At 56.5% G+C, this 14690-nt stretch overlaps 1 protein-coding gene across 1 annotated transcript in view; it reads right to left on the bottom strand.

Moving 5' to 3' along the window:
* The window catches only part of DDA1 (DET1 and DDB1 associated 1), a 36820-nt gene extending 22869 nt beyond the window's left edge, over nucleotides 1-13951 (bottom strand). The window contains exon 1 of the mRNA XM_069767685.1: nucleotides 13869-13951. Coding sequence (XP_069623786.1) covers nucleotides 13869-13874 — 6 coding nt within the window. The 5' untranslated portion in view covers nucleotides 13875-13951. The remainder of the gene's footprint in view (nucleotides 1-13868) is intronic.
* Nucleotides 13952-14690: the final 739 nt, after the last annotated feature.

Here is a 14690-nt window from a genome sequence, read left to right as displayed (position 1 = left end):
ACGTGCCCCAGCCTCAGTAATGTGCCCCCCTATGTAATAATTCCGAGGAGGGCGGACAGTAGCGCTCCTGACAGACGTGTCCCAGCCTCAGTAATTTGCCCCCTATGTAATAATTCCGAGGGCGGACAGTAGCGCTCCTGACAGACGTGTCCCAGCCTCAGTAATGTGTCCCCTATGTAATAATTCCGAGGGCGGACAGTGGCGCTCCTGACAGACGTGCCCCAGCCTCAGTAATGTGCCCCCCTATGTAATAATTCCGAGGAGGGCGGACAGTAGCGCTCACTCGGTGGGGTCTCGCTAGATTATGGGACAGAAATGTGGTCACGGCTCTCAATCACTGACCCATCCTTCCCACAGCGGTATGATCTCCAATAGTGTTCCCCCCTATGTAATAATTCTAAAAAGGGCAGACAGTAGCGCTCCTGACAGACGTGTCCCAGCCTCAGTAATGTGCCCCCTATGTAATAATTCCGAGGGCGGACAGTGGCGCTTCTGACAGACGTGTCCCAGCCTCAGTAATGTAATAATTCCGAGGAGGGCGGACAGTAGCGCTCCTGACAGACGTGTCCCAGCCTCAGTAATGTGCCCCCTATGTAATAATTCCGAGGGCGGACAGTAGCGCTCCTGACAGACGTGTCCCAGCCTCAGTAATTTGCCCCCTATGTAATAATTCCGAGGGCGGACAGTAGCGCTCCTGACAGACGTGTCCCAGCCTCAGTAATGTGTCCCCTATGTAATAATTCCGAGGGCGGACAGTGGCGCTCCTGACAGACGTGTCCCAGCCTCAGTAATGTGTCCCCTATGTAATAATTCCGAGGGCGCACAGTAGCGCTCCTGACAGACGTGTCCCAGCCTCAGTAAGGTGTCCCCCCCCCCCCATGTAATAATTCCGAGGGCGGACAGTAGCGCTCCTGACAGACGTGTCCCTGCCTCAGTAATGTGCCCCCCCATTGTAATAATTCCGAGGGCGGACAGTGGCGCTCCTGACAGACGTGTCCCAGCCTCAGTAAGGTGTGTCCCCCCCTATGTAATAATTCCGAGGGCGGACAGTGGCGCTCCTGCCAGACGTGTCCCAGCCTCAGTAAGGTGTCCTTCCCCCCCCCCTATGTAATAATTCCGAGGGCGGACAGTAGCGCTCCTGATAGACGTGTCCCAGCCTCAGTAATGTGCCCCCCTATGTAATAATTCCGAGGGCGGACAGTAGCGCTCCTGATAGACGTGTCCCAGCCTCAGTAATGTGCCCCCTATGTAATAATTCCGAGGAGGGCGGACAGTAGCGCTCCTGGCAGACGTGTCCCAGCCTCAGTAATGTGCCCCCCTATGAAATAATTCCGAGGAGGGCGGACAGTAGCGCTCCTGACAGAGGTGTCCCAGCCTCAGTAATGTGTCCCCTATGTAAAACTTCCGAGAAGGGCGGACAGTAGCGCTCCTGACAGACGTGTCCCAGCCTCAGTAATGTGCCCCCTATGTAATAATTCTGAGGGCGGACAGTGGTGCTCCTGACAGACGTGTCCCAGCCTCAGTAATGTAATAATTCCGAGGAGCGTGGACAGTAGCGCTCCTGACAGACGTGTCCCAGCCTCAGTAATGTGCCCCCTATGTAATAATTCCGAGGAGGGCGGACAGTAGCGTTCCTGATAGACATGTCCCAGCCTCAGTAATGTGCCCCCCTATGTAATAATTCCAAGGAGGGCGGACAGTAGGGTTCCTGACAAACGTGTCCCAGCCTCAGTAATGTGCCCCCAATGTAATAATTCCGAGGGCGGACAGTAGCGCTCCTGACAGACGTGTCCCAGCCTCAGTAATGTAATAATTCCGAGGAGGGCGGACAGTAGCGCTCCTGACAGACGTGTCCCAGCCTCAGTAATGTGCCCCCTATGTAATAATTCCAAGGAGGGCAGACAGTTGGGCTTCTGACAGATGTGTCCCAGCCTCAGTAATGTGTCCCCTATGTAATAATTCCTAGGGCGGACAGTGGTGCTCCTGACAGACGTGTCCCAGCCTCAGTAATGTGCCCCCTATGTAATAATTCCGAGGGCGGACAGTAGGGCTCCTGACAGACGTGTCCCAGCCTCAGTAATGTGCCCCCTATGTAATAATTCCGAGGGCGGACAGTGGCGCTCCTGCCAGACGTGTCCCAGCCTCAGTAAGGTGTGTCCCCCCCTATGTAATAATTTCGAGGGCGGACAGTGGCGCTCCTGCCAGACGTGTCCCAGCCTCAGTAAGGTGTGTCCCCCCCTATGTAATAATTCCGAGGGCAGACAGTGGCGCTTCTGACAGACGTATCCCAGCCTCAGTAATGTAATAATTCCGAGGAGGGCGGACAGTAGCGCTCCTGACAGACGTGTCCCAGCCTCAGTAATGTGCCCCCTATGTAATAATTCCGAGGAGGGCGGACAGTAGCGCTCCTGACAGACGTGTCCCAGCCTCAGTAATGTGCCCCCTATGTAATAATTCCGAGGAGGGCGGACAGTAGCGCTCCTGACAGACGTGCCCCAGCCTCAGTAATGTGCCCCCCTATGTAATAATTCCGAGGAGGGCGGACAGTAGCGCTCCTGACAGACGTGTCCCAGCCTCAGTAAGGTGTCCCCTATGTAATAATTCCTAGGGCGGACAGTGGTGCTCCTGACAGACGTGTCCCAGCCTCAGTAATGTGCCCCCTATGTAATAATTCCGAGGGCGGACAGTAGGGCTCCTGACAGACGTGTCCCAGCCTCAGTAATGTGCCCCCTATGTAATAATTCCGAGGGCGGACAGTGGCGCTCCTGCCAGACGTGTCCCAGCCTCAGTAAGGTGTGTCCCCCCCTATGTAATAATTCCGAGGGCGGACAGTAGCGCTCCTGATAGACGTGTCCCAGCCTCAGTAATGTGCCCCCTATGTAATAATTCCGAGGGCGGACAGTAGCGCTCCTGACAGACATGTCCCAGCCTCAGTAATGTGCCCCCCTATGTAATGCTTCCGAGGAGGGCGGACAGTAGCGCTCCTGGCAGACGTGTCCCAGCCTCAGTAACGTGCCCCCCTATGTAATAATTCCGAGGGCGGACAGTAGCGCTCCTGACAGACGTGTCCCAGCCTCAGTAAGGTGTCCCACCCCTATGTAATAATTCCGAGGGCGGACAGTGGCGCTCCTGACAGACGTGTCCCAGCCTCAGTAATGTGCCCCCCTATGTAATAATTCCGAGGGCGGACAGTAGCGCTCCTGACAGACGTGTCCCAGCCTCAGTAAGGTGTCCCCCCCCATGTAATAATTCCGAGGGCGGACAGTGGTGCTCCTGACAGACGTGTCCCTGCCTCAGTAATGTGCCCCCCCCATGTAATAATTCCGAGGGCGGACAGTGGCGCTCCTGACAGACGTGTCCCTGCCTCAGTAATGTGCCCCCCCCCCCCCCCATGTAATAATTCCGAGGGCGGACAGTGGCGCTCCTGACAGACGTGTCCCAGCTTCAGCAAGGTGTGTCCCCCCCTATGTAATAATTCCGAGGGCGGACAGTGGCGCTCCTGCCAGACGTGTCCTAGCCTCAGTAAGGTGTCCTCCCCCCCTATGTAATAATTCCGAGGGCGGACAGTAGCGCTCCTGATAGACGTGTCCCAGCCTCAGTAATGTGCCCCCTATGTAATAATTCCGAGGGCGGACAGTAGCGCTCCTGATAGACGTGTCCCAGCCTCAGTAATGTGCCCCCTATGTAATAATTCCGAGGGCGGACAGTAGCGCTCCTGATAGACGTGTCCCAGCCTCAGTAATGTGCCCCCCTATGTAATAATTCCGAGGGCGGACAGTAGCGCTCCTGATAGACGTGTCCCAGCCTCAGTAAGGTGTCCCCCCCCTATGTAATAATTCCGAGGGCGGACAGTAGCGCTCCTGATAGACGTGTCCCAGCCTCAGTAATGTGCCCCCCTATGTAATAATTCCGAGGAGGGCGGACAGTAGCGCTCCTGACAGACGTGTCCCAGCCTCAGTAATGTGCCCCCCCATATGTAATAATTCTGAGGGCGGACAGTGGCGCTCCTGACAGACGTGTCCCAGCCTCAGTAATGTGCCCCCTATGTAATGCTTCCGAGGAGGGCGGACAGTGGCGCTCCTGATAGACGTGTCCCAGCCTCAGTAATGTGCCCCCTATGTAATGCTTCCGAGGAGGGCGGACAGTGGCGCTCCTGATAGACGTGTCCCAGCCTCAGTAATGTGCCCCCTATGTAATGCTTCCGAGGAGGGCGGACAGTGGCGCTCCTGATAGACGTGTCCCAGCCTCAGTAATGTGCCCCCTATGTAATGCTTCCGAGGAGGGCGGACAGTGGCGCTCCTGATAGACGTGTCCCAGCCTTAGTAATGTGCCCCCCCATATGTAATAATTCCGAGGGCGGACAGTAGCGCTCCTGACAGACGTGTCCCAGCCTCAGTAATGTGCCCCCCCATATGTAATAATTCCGAGGGCGGACAGTGGCGCTCCTGATAGACGTGTCCCAGCCTCAGTAATGTGCCCCCTATGTAATAATTCCGAGGAGGGCGGACAGTAGCGCTCCTGACAGACGTGTCCCAGCCTCAGTAATTTGCCCCCTATGTAATAATTCCGAGGGCGGACAGTAGCGCTCCTGACAGACGTGTCCCAGCCTCAGTAATGTGTCCCCTATGTAATAATTCCGAGGGCGGACAGTGGCGCTCCTGACAGACGTGTCCCAGCCTCAGTAATGTGTCCCCTATGTAATAATTCCGAGGGCGCACAGTAGCGCTCCTGACAGACGTGTCCCAGCCTCAGTAAGGTGTCCCCCCCCCCCTATGTAATAATTCCGAGGGCGGACAGTAGCGCTCCTGACAGACGTGTCCCTGCCTCAGTAATGTGCCCCCCCATTGTAATAATTCCGAGGGCGGACAGTGGCGCTCCTGACAGACGTGTCCCAGCCTCAGTAAGGTGTGTCCCCCCCTATGTAATAATTCCGAGGGCGGACAGTGGCGCTCCTGCCAGACGTGTCCCAGCCTCAGTAAGGTGTCCTTCCCCCCCCCCCTATGTAATAATTCCGAGGGCGGACAGTAGCGCTCCTGATAGACGTGTCCCAGCCTCAGTAATGTGCCCCCCTATGTAATAATTCCGAGGGCGGACAGTAGCGCTCCTGATAGACGTGTCCCAGCCTCAGTAATGTGCCCCCTATGTAATAATTCCGAGGAGGGCGGACAGTAGCGCTCCTGGCAGACGTGTCCCAGCCTCAGTAATGTGCCCCCCTATGAAATAATTCCGAGGAGGGCGGACAGTAGCGCTCCTGACAGAGGTGTCCCAGCCTCAGTAATGTGTCCCCTATGTAAAACTTCCGAGGAGGGTGGACAGTAGCGCTCCTGACAAATGTGCCCCCCCTATGTTATGCTTCCGAGAAGGGCGGACAGTAGCGCTCCTGACAGACGTGTCCCAGCCTCAGTAATGTGCCCCCTATGTAATAATTCCGAGGGCGGACAGTAGGGCTCCTGACAGACGTGTCCAAGCCTCAGTAATGTGCCCCCTATGTAATAATTCTGAGGGCGGACAGTGGTGCTCCTGACAGACGTGTCCCAGCCTCAGTAATGTAATAATTCCGAGGAGCGTGGACAGTAGCGCTCCTGACAGACGTGTCCCAGCCTCAGTAATGTGCCCCCTATGTAATAATTCCGAGGAGGGCGGACAGTAGCGCTCCTGATAGACATGTCCCAGCCTCAGTAATGTGCCCCCCTATGTAATAATTCCAAGGAGGGCGGACAGTAGGGTTCCTGACAAACGTGTCCCAGCCTCAGTAATGTGCCCCCAATGTAATAATTCCGAGGGCGGACAGTAGCGCTCCTGACAGACGTGTCCCAGCCTCAGTAATGTAATAATTCCGAGGAGGGCGGACAGTAGCGCTCCTGACAGACGTGTCCCAGCCTCAGTAATGTGCCCCCTATGTAATAATTCCAAGGAGGGCAGACAGTTGGGCTTCTGACAGATGTGTCCCAGCCTCAGTAATGTGTCCCCTATGTAATAATTCCTAGGGCGGACAGTGGTGCTCCTGACAGACGTGTCCCAGCCTCAGTAATGTGCCCCCTATGTAATAATTCCGAGGGCGGACAGTAGGGCTCCTGACAGACGTGTCCCAGCCTCAGTAATGTGCCCCCTATGTAATAATTCCGAGGGCGGACAGTGGCGCTCCTGCCAGACGTGTCCCAGCCTCAGTAAGGTGTGTCCCCCCCTATGTAATAATTTCGAGGGCGGACAGTGGCGCTCCTGCCAGACGTGTCCCAGCCTCAGTAAGGTGTGTCCCCCCCTATGTAATAATTCCGAGGGCAGACAGTGGCGCTTCTGACAGACGTATCCCAGCCTCAGTAATGTAATAATTCCGAGGAGGGCGGACAGTAGCGCTCCTGACAGACGTGTCCCAGCCTCAGTAATGTGCCCCCTATGTAATAATTCCGAGGAGGGCGGACAGTAGCGCTCCTGACAGACGTGCCCCAGCCTCAGTAATGTGCCCCCCTATGTAATAATTCCGAGGAGGGCGGACAAGTAGCGCTCCTGACAGACGTGTCCCAGCCTCAGTAAGGTGTCCCCTATGTAATAATTCCTAGGGCGGACAGTGGTGCTCCTGACAGACGTGTCCCAGCCTCAGTAATGTGCCCCCTATGTAATAATTCCGAGGGCGGACAGTAGGGCTCCTGACAGACGTGTCCCAGCCTCAGTAATGTGCCCCCTATGTAATAATTCCGAGGGCGGACAGTGGCGCTCCTGCCAGACGTGTCCCAGCCTCAGTAAGGTGTGTCCCCCCCTATGTAATAATTCCGAGGGCGGACAGTAGCGCTCCTGATAGACGTGTCCCAGCCTCAGTAATGTGCCCCCTATGTAATAATTCCGAGGGCGGACAGTAGCGCTCCTGACAGACATGTCCCAGCCTCAGTAATGTGCCCCCCTATGTAATGCTTCCGAGGAGGGCGGACAGTAGCGCTCCTGGCAGACGTGTCCCAGCCTCAGTAACGTGCCCCCCTATGTAATAATTCCGAGGGCGGACAGTAGCGCTCCTGACAGACGTGTCCCAGCCTCAGTAAGGTGTCCCACCCCTATGTAATAATTCCGAGGGCGGACAGTGGCGCTCCTGACAGACGTGTCCCAGCCTCAGTAATGTGCCCCCCTATGTAATAATTCCGAGGGCGGACAGTAGCGCTCCTGACAGACGTGTCCCAGCCTCAGTAAGGTGTCCCCCCCCATGTAATAATTCCGAGGGCGGACAGTGGTGCTCCTGACAGACGTGTCCCTGCCTCAGTAATGTGCCCCCCCATGTAATAATTCCGAGGGCGGACAGTGGCGCTCCTGACAGACGTGTCCCTGCCTCAGTAATGTGCCCCCCCCCCCCCCATGTAATAATTCCGAGGGCGGACAGTGGCGCTCCTGACAGACGTGTCCCAGCTTCAGCAAGGTGTGTCCCCCCCTATGTAATAATTCCGAGGGCGGACAGTGGCGCTCCTGCCAGACGTGTCCTAGCCTCAGTAAGGTGTCCTCCCCCCCTATGTAATAATTCCGAGGGCGGACAGTAGCGCTCCTGATAGACGTGTCCCAGCCTCAGTAATGTGCCCCCTATGTAATAATTCCGAGGGCGGACAGTAGCGCTCCTGATAGACGTGTCCCAGCCTCAGTAATGTGCCCCCTATGTAATAATTCCGAGGGCGGACAGTAGCGCTCCTGATAGACGTGTCCCAGCCTCAGTAATGTGCCCCCCTATGTAATAATTCCGAGGGCGGACAGTAGCGCTCCTGATAGACGTGTCCCAGCCTCAGTAAGGTGTCCCCCCCCTATGTAATAATTCCGAGGGCGGACAGTAGCGCTCCTGATAGACGTGTCCCAGCCTCAGTAATGTGCCCCCCTATGTAATAATTCCGAGGAGGGCGGACAGTAGCGCTCCTGACAGACGTGTCCCAGCCTCAGTAATGTGCCCCCCCATATGTAATAATTCTGAGGGCGGACAGTGGCGCTCCTGACAGACGTGTCCCAGCCTCAGTAATGTGCCCCCTATGTAATGCTTCCGAGGAGGGCGGACAGTGGCGCTCCTGATAGACGTGTCCCAGCCTCAGTAATGTGCCCCCTATGTAATGCTTCCGAGGAGGGCGGACAGTGGCGCTCCTGATAGACGTGTCCCAGCCTCAGTAATGTGCCCCCTATGTAATGCTTCCGAGGAGGGCGGACAGTGGCGCTCCTGATAGACGTGTCCCAGCCTCAGTAATGTGCCCCCTATGTAATGCTTCCGAGGAGGGCGGACAGTGGCGCTCCTGATAGACGTGTCCCAGCCTCAGTAATGTGCCCCCCCATATGTAATAATTCCGAGGGCGGACAGTAGCGCTCCTGACAGACGTGTCCCAGCCTCAGTAATGTGCCCCCCCATATGTAATAATTCCGAGGGCGGACAGTGGCGCTCCTGATAGACGTGTCCCAGCCTCAGTAATGTGCCCCCCCATATGTAATAATTCCGAGGGCGGACAGTGGCGCTCCTGATAGACGTGTCCCAGCCTCAGTAATGTGACCCCCTATGTAATAATTCCGAGGAGGGCGGACAGTAGCGCTCCTGACAGACGTGTCCCAGCCTCAGTAATGTGCCCCCTATGTAATAATTCCGAGGAGGGCGGACAGTAGCGCTCCTGACAGACGTGCCCCAGCCTCAGTAATGTGCCCCCCTATGTAATAATTCCGAGGAGGGCGGACAGTAGCGCTTCTGACAGACGTGTCCCAGCCTCAGTAAGGTGTCCCCTATGTAATAATTCCTAGGGCGGACAGTGGTGCTCCTGACAGACGTGTCCCAGCCTCAGTAATGTGCCCCCTATGTAATAATTCCGAGGGCGGACAGTAGGGCTCCTGACAGACGTGTCCCAGCCTCAGTAATGTGCCCCCTATGTAATAATTCCGAGGGCGGACAGTGGCGCTCCTGCCAGACGTGTCCCAGCCTCAGTAAGGTGTGTCCCCCCCTATGTAATAATTCCGAGGGCGGACAGTAGCGCTCCTGATAGATGTGTCCCAGCCTCAGTAATGTGCCCCCTATGTAATAATTCCGAGGGCGGACAGTAGCGCTCCTGACAGACATGTCCCAGCCTCAGTAATGTGCCCCCCTATGTAATGCTTCCGAGGAGGGCGGACAGTAGCGCTCCTGGCAGACGTGTCCCAGCCTCAGTAACGTGCCCCCCTATGTAATAATTCCGAGGGCGGACAGTAGCGCTCCTGACAGACGTGTCCCAGCCTCAGTAAGGTGTCCCACCCCTATGTAATAATTCCGAGGGCGGACAGTGGCGCTCCTGACAGACGTGTCCCAGCCTCAGTAATGTGCCCCCCTATGTAATAATTCCGAGGGCGGACAGTAGCGCTCCTGACAGACGTGTCCCAGCCTCAGTAAGGTGTCCCCCCCCATGTAATAATTCCGAGGGCGGACAGTGGTGCTCCTGACAGACGTGTCCCTGCCTCAGTAATGTGCCCCCCCCATGTAATAATTCCGAGGGCGGACAGTGGCGCTCCTGACAGACGTGTCCCTGCCTCAGTAATGTGCCCCCCCCCCCCATGTAATAATTCCGAGGGCGGACAGTGGCGCTCCTGACAGACGTGTCCCAGCTTCAGCAAGGTGTGTCCCCCCCTATGTAATAATTCCGAGGGCGGACAGTGGCGCTCCTGCCAGACGTGTCCTAGCCTCAGTAAGGTGTCCTCCCCCCCTATGTAATAATTCCGAGGGCGGACAGTAGCGCTCCTGATAGACGTGTCCCAGCCTCAGTAATGTGCCCCCTATGTAATAATTCCGAGGGCGGACAGTAGCGCTCCTGATAGACGTGTCCCAGCCTCAGTAATGTGCCCCCTATGTAATAATTCCGAGGGCGGACAGTAGCGCTCCTGATAGACGTGTCCCAGCCTCAGTAATGTGCCCCCCTATGTAATAATTCCGAGGGCGGACAGTAGCGCTCCTGATAGACGTGTCCCAGCCTCAGTAAGGTGTCCCCCCCCTATGTAATAATTCCGAGGGCGGACAGTGGCGCTCCTGACAGACGTGTCCCAGCCTCAGTAATGTGCCCCCTATGTAATGCTTCCGAGGAGGGCGGACAGTGGCGCTCCTGATAGACGTGTCCCAGCCTCAGTAATGTGCCCCCTATGTAATGCTTCCGAGGAGGGCGGACAGTGGCGCTCCTGATAGACGTGTCCCAGCCTCAGTAATGTGCCCCCTATGTAATGCTTCCGAGGAGGGCGGACAGTGGCGCTCCTGATAGACGTGTCCCAGCCTCAGTAATGTGCCCCCCCATATGTAATAATTCCGAGGGCGGACAGTAGCGCTCCTGACAGACGTGTCCCAGCCTCAGTAATGTGCCCCCCCATATGTAATAATTCCGAGGGCGGACAGTGGCGCTCCTGATAGACGTGTCCCAGCCTCAGTAATGTGCCCCCCCATATGTAATAATTCCGAGGGCGGACAGTGGCGCTCCTGATAGACGTGTCCCAGCCTCAGTAATGTGACCCCCTATGTAATAATTCCGAGGAGGGCGGACAGTAGCGCTCCTGACAGACGTGTCCCAGCCTCAGTAATGTGCCCCCTATGTAATAATTCCGAGGAGGGCGGACAGTAGCGCTCCTGACAGACGTGCCCCAGCCTCAGTAATGTGCCCCCCTATGTAATAATTCCGAGGAGGGCGGACAGTAGCGCTTCTGACAGACGTGTCCCAGCCTCAGTAAGGTGTCCCCTATGTAATAATTCCTAGGGCGGACAGTGGTGCTCCTGACAGACGTGTCCCAGCCTCAGTAATGTGCCCCCTATGTAATAATTCCGAGGGCGGACAGTAGGGCTCCTGACAGACGTGTCCCAGCCTCAGTAATGTGCCCCCTATGTAATAATTCCGAGGGCGGACAGTGGCGCTCCTGCCAGACGTGTCCCAGCCTCAGTAAGGTGTGTCCCCCCCTATGTAATAATTCCGAGGGCGGACAGTAGCGCTCCTGATAGACGTGTCCCAGCCTCAGTAATGTGCCCCCTATGTAATAATTCCGAGGGCGGACAGTAGCGCTCCTGACAGACATGTCCCAGCCTCAGTAATGTGCCCCCCTATGTAATGCTTCCGAGGAGGGCGGACAGTAGCGCTCCTGGCAGACGTGTCCCAGCCTCAGTAACGTGCCCCCCTATGTAATAATTCCGAGGGCGGACAGTAGCGCTCCTGACAGACGTGTCCCAGCCTCAGTAAGGTGTCCCACCCCTATGTAATAATTCCGAGGGCGGACAGTGGCGCTCCTGACAGACGTGTCCCAGCCTCAGTAATGTGCCCCCCTATGTAATAATTCCGAGGGCGGACAGTAGCGCTCCTGACAGACGTGTCCCAGCCTCAGTAAGGTGTCCCCCCCCCCCATGTAATAATTCCGAGGGCGGACAGTGGTGCTCCTGACAGACGTGTCCCTGCCTCAGTAATGTGCCCCCCCCATGTAATAATTCCGAGGGCGGACAGTGGCGCTCCTGACAGACGTGTCCCTGCCTCAGTAATGTGCCCCCCCCCCCCCCCATGTAATAATTCCGAGGGCGGACAGTGGCGCTCCTGACAGACGTGTCCCAGCTTCAGCAAGGTGTGTCCCCCCCTATGTAATAATTCCGAGGGCGGACAGTGGCGCTCCTGCCAGACGTGTCCTAGCCTCAGTAAGGTGTCCTCCCCCCCTATGTAATAATTCCGAGGGCGGACAGTAGCGCTCCTGATAGACGTGTCCCAGCCTCAGTAATGTGCCCCCTACGTAATAATTCCGAGGGCGGACAGTAGCGCTCCTGATAGACGTGTCCCAGCCTCAGTAATGTGCCCCCTATGTAATAATTCCGAGGGCGGACAGTAGCGCTCCTGATAGACGTGTCCCAGCCTCAGTAATGTGCCCCCCTATGTAATAATTCCGAGGGCGGACAGTAGCGCTCCTGATAGACGTGTCCCAGCCTCAGTAAGGTGTCCCCCCCCTATGTAATAATTCCGAGGGCGGACAGTAGCGCTCCTGATAGACGTGTCCCAGCCTCAGTAATGTGCCCCCCTATGTAATAATTCCGAGGAGGGCGGACAGTAGCGCTCCTGACAGACGTGTCCCAGCCTCAGTAATGTGCCCCCCCATATGTAATAATTCTGAGGGCGGACAGTGGCGCTCCTGACAGACGTGTCCCAGCCTCAGTAATGTGCCCCCTATGTAATGCTTCCGAGGAGGGCGGACAGTGGCGCTCCTGATAGACGTGTCCCAGCCTCAGTAATGTGCCCCCTATGTAATAATTCCGAGGAGGGCGGACAGTAGCGCTCCTGACAGACGTGTCCCAGCCTCAGTAATGTGCCCCCCCATATGTAATAATTCTGAGGGCGGACAGTGGCGCTCCTGACAGACGTGTCCCAGCCTCAGTAATGTGCCCCCTATGTAATGCTTCCGAGGAGGGCGGACAGTGGCGCTCCTGATAGACGTGTCCCAGCCTCAGTAATGTGCCCCCCCATATGTAATATTTCCGAGGGCGGACAGTAGCGCTCCTGACAGACGTGTCCCAGCCTCAGTAATGTGCCCCCCCATATGTAATAATTCCGAGGGTGGACAGTGGCGCTCCTGACAGACGTGTCCCAGCCTCAGTAATGTGCCCCCCCATATGTAATAATTCCGAGGGCGGACAGTGGCGCTCCTGATAGACGTGTCCCAGCCTCAGTAATGTGACCCCCTATGTAATGCTTCCGAGGAGGGCGGACAGTGGCGCTCCTGATAGACGTGTCCCAGCCTCCGTAATGTGCCCCCTATGTAATGCTTCCGAGGAGGGCGGACAGTGGCGCTCCTGATAGACGTGTCCCAGCCTCAGTAATGTGACCCCCTATGTAATGCTTCCGAGGAGGGCGGACAGTGGCGCTCCTGATAGACGTGTCCCAGCCTCAGTAATGTGACCCCCTATGTAATGCTTCCGAGGAGGGCGGACAGTGGCGCTCCTGATAGACGTGTCCCAGCCTCCGTAATGTGCCCCCTATGTAATGCTTCCGAGGAGGGCGGACAGTGGCGCTCCTGATAGACGTGTCCCAGCCTCAGTAATGTGACCCCCTATGTAATGCTTCCGAGGAGGGCGGACAGTCGCGCTCCTGATAGACGTGTCCCAGCCTCCGTAATGTGCCCCCTATGTAATGCTTCCGAGGAGGGCGGACAGTGGCGCTCCTGATAGACGTGTCCCAGCCTCAGTAATGTGACCCCCTATGTAATGCTTCCGAGGAGGGCGGACAGTGGCGCTCCTGATAGACGTGTCCCAGCCTCCGTAATGTGACCCCCTATGTAATGCTTCCGAGGAGGGCGGACAGTGGCGCTCCTGATAGACGTGTCCCAGCCTCCGTAATGTGCCCCCTATGTAATGCTTCCGAGGAGGGCGGACAGTGGCGCTCCTGATAGACGTGTCCCAGCCTCCGTAATGTGCCCCCTATGTAATGCTTCCGAGGAGGGCGGACAGTGGCGCTCCTGATAGACGTGTCCCAGCCTCCGTAATGTGACCCCCTATGTAATGCTTCCGAGGAGGGCGGACAGTGGCGCTCCTGACAGACGTGTCTATCAGCTGGTGACAACCAATCAGGCGGTAACTGTAGTGATGACAGGTTGTCACCCATCTTTCCCAGTCACCTGCATGGCAAACCTTCACCGTACACCTATAGCAGGGGATAGCCACCACAGGGCAGTCATATTGCTTAGACCACCTCCCCAGAACGGAATGGCTGACACAGGCAGGAATAGTATAACCCATGGGAGCAGCAGGTCAGAGGCCTCTCGGCTGAATACACCCTGCGCAGTGCCCACAGCCTCCCACCCCATAACACGGCCCCTGCAGGCACTGTGCTATCCCCCTCCCTCCCAGGACCTCCTGTGGCCACAGACAGACATGTACCAGCTGCGTGCACACATATACACACCATCATCAGCCAGCTCCAGCCTCGCCTGCTCACACAAACCGCCGCGGGAGCGTCTCCTAGAAACCACGCCTCTCATTGGCCGCCGCGCCGCAGTTATGCCTTCACTAGTGCACATCTATTGGCTGTTTCCCTTGTCAATCCAGTTATTAGCATTCAGTTGGCTTTTCAGCTAGTCAGTTAGTGACGTCACCAGTACTAGCACGGTAGGATGCACGGGAAAAGGCATGTGGGTTTGCGGGTGAAGCTGCCATTGGCTCGCAGTCTAGCGCAAGTCATCATGGGAAATGAAGTTTTGTAAGCAGTGGTGTCCGCGACGCCTTTCTATAGTGTGCGGTGCGGTCCGCCAGTCATCAGCCTGTGTGTCGGCGCGGCCAGATGAGGGCGGACTGCAGTATATAGCGTGGTAGGGATGTGACGGCACGGACGGCTAATTACTATAGGAAGCCGAGCATTGCTTCCTCCTGTCCCAGCGCGCATGATCGCAGGGAGCGGACCTGAGACTGAACAGGCCTGCAACTGGGCTGACATGACAGTTACAGGGGAAATGGGCACAAATAATACATCATGTAAATGGCGAATGCGGTCTCACATGAGTGTATGTGAAAAAATAATAAGCAGTGGTCATTTAATATTATTACAGTGGTCATTTAATATTTACTTATGCACTCAGTCGAGGTTAGGGGCAGGCAGAATAGGCAGCTGCCTAAGGTCCCTGCGCCCTTTTGGGCCCCCATCCAATGGTGTGCCGCTATGGGGCCCATCAAGTTTAACCCCTTCATGACAGCCTATTCTGACCAGTGTCCCTTAATAATAATAATCTTT

Source organism: Ranitomeya imitator, chromosome 1 (genome assembly GCF_032444005.1).
Source record: "Ranitomeya imitator isolate aRanImi1 chromosome 1, aRanImi1.pri, whole genome shotgun sequence".
Classification (NCBI taxonomy): domain Eukaryota; kingdom Metazoa; phylum Chordata; class Amphibia; order Anura; family Dendrobatidae; genus Ranitomeya; species Ranitomeya imitator.
The sequence above is the reverse complement of the archived record's forward strand: the minus strand, read 5'-3'. Positions and strand labels throughout refer to the sequence as shown.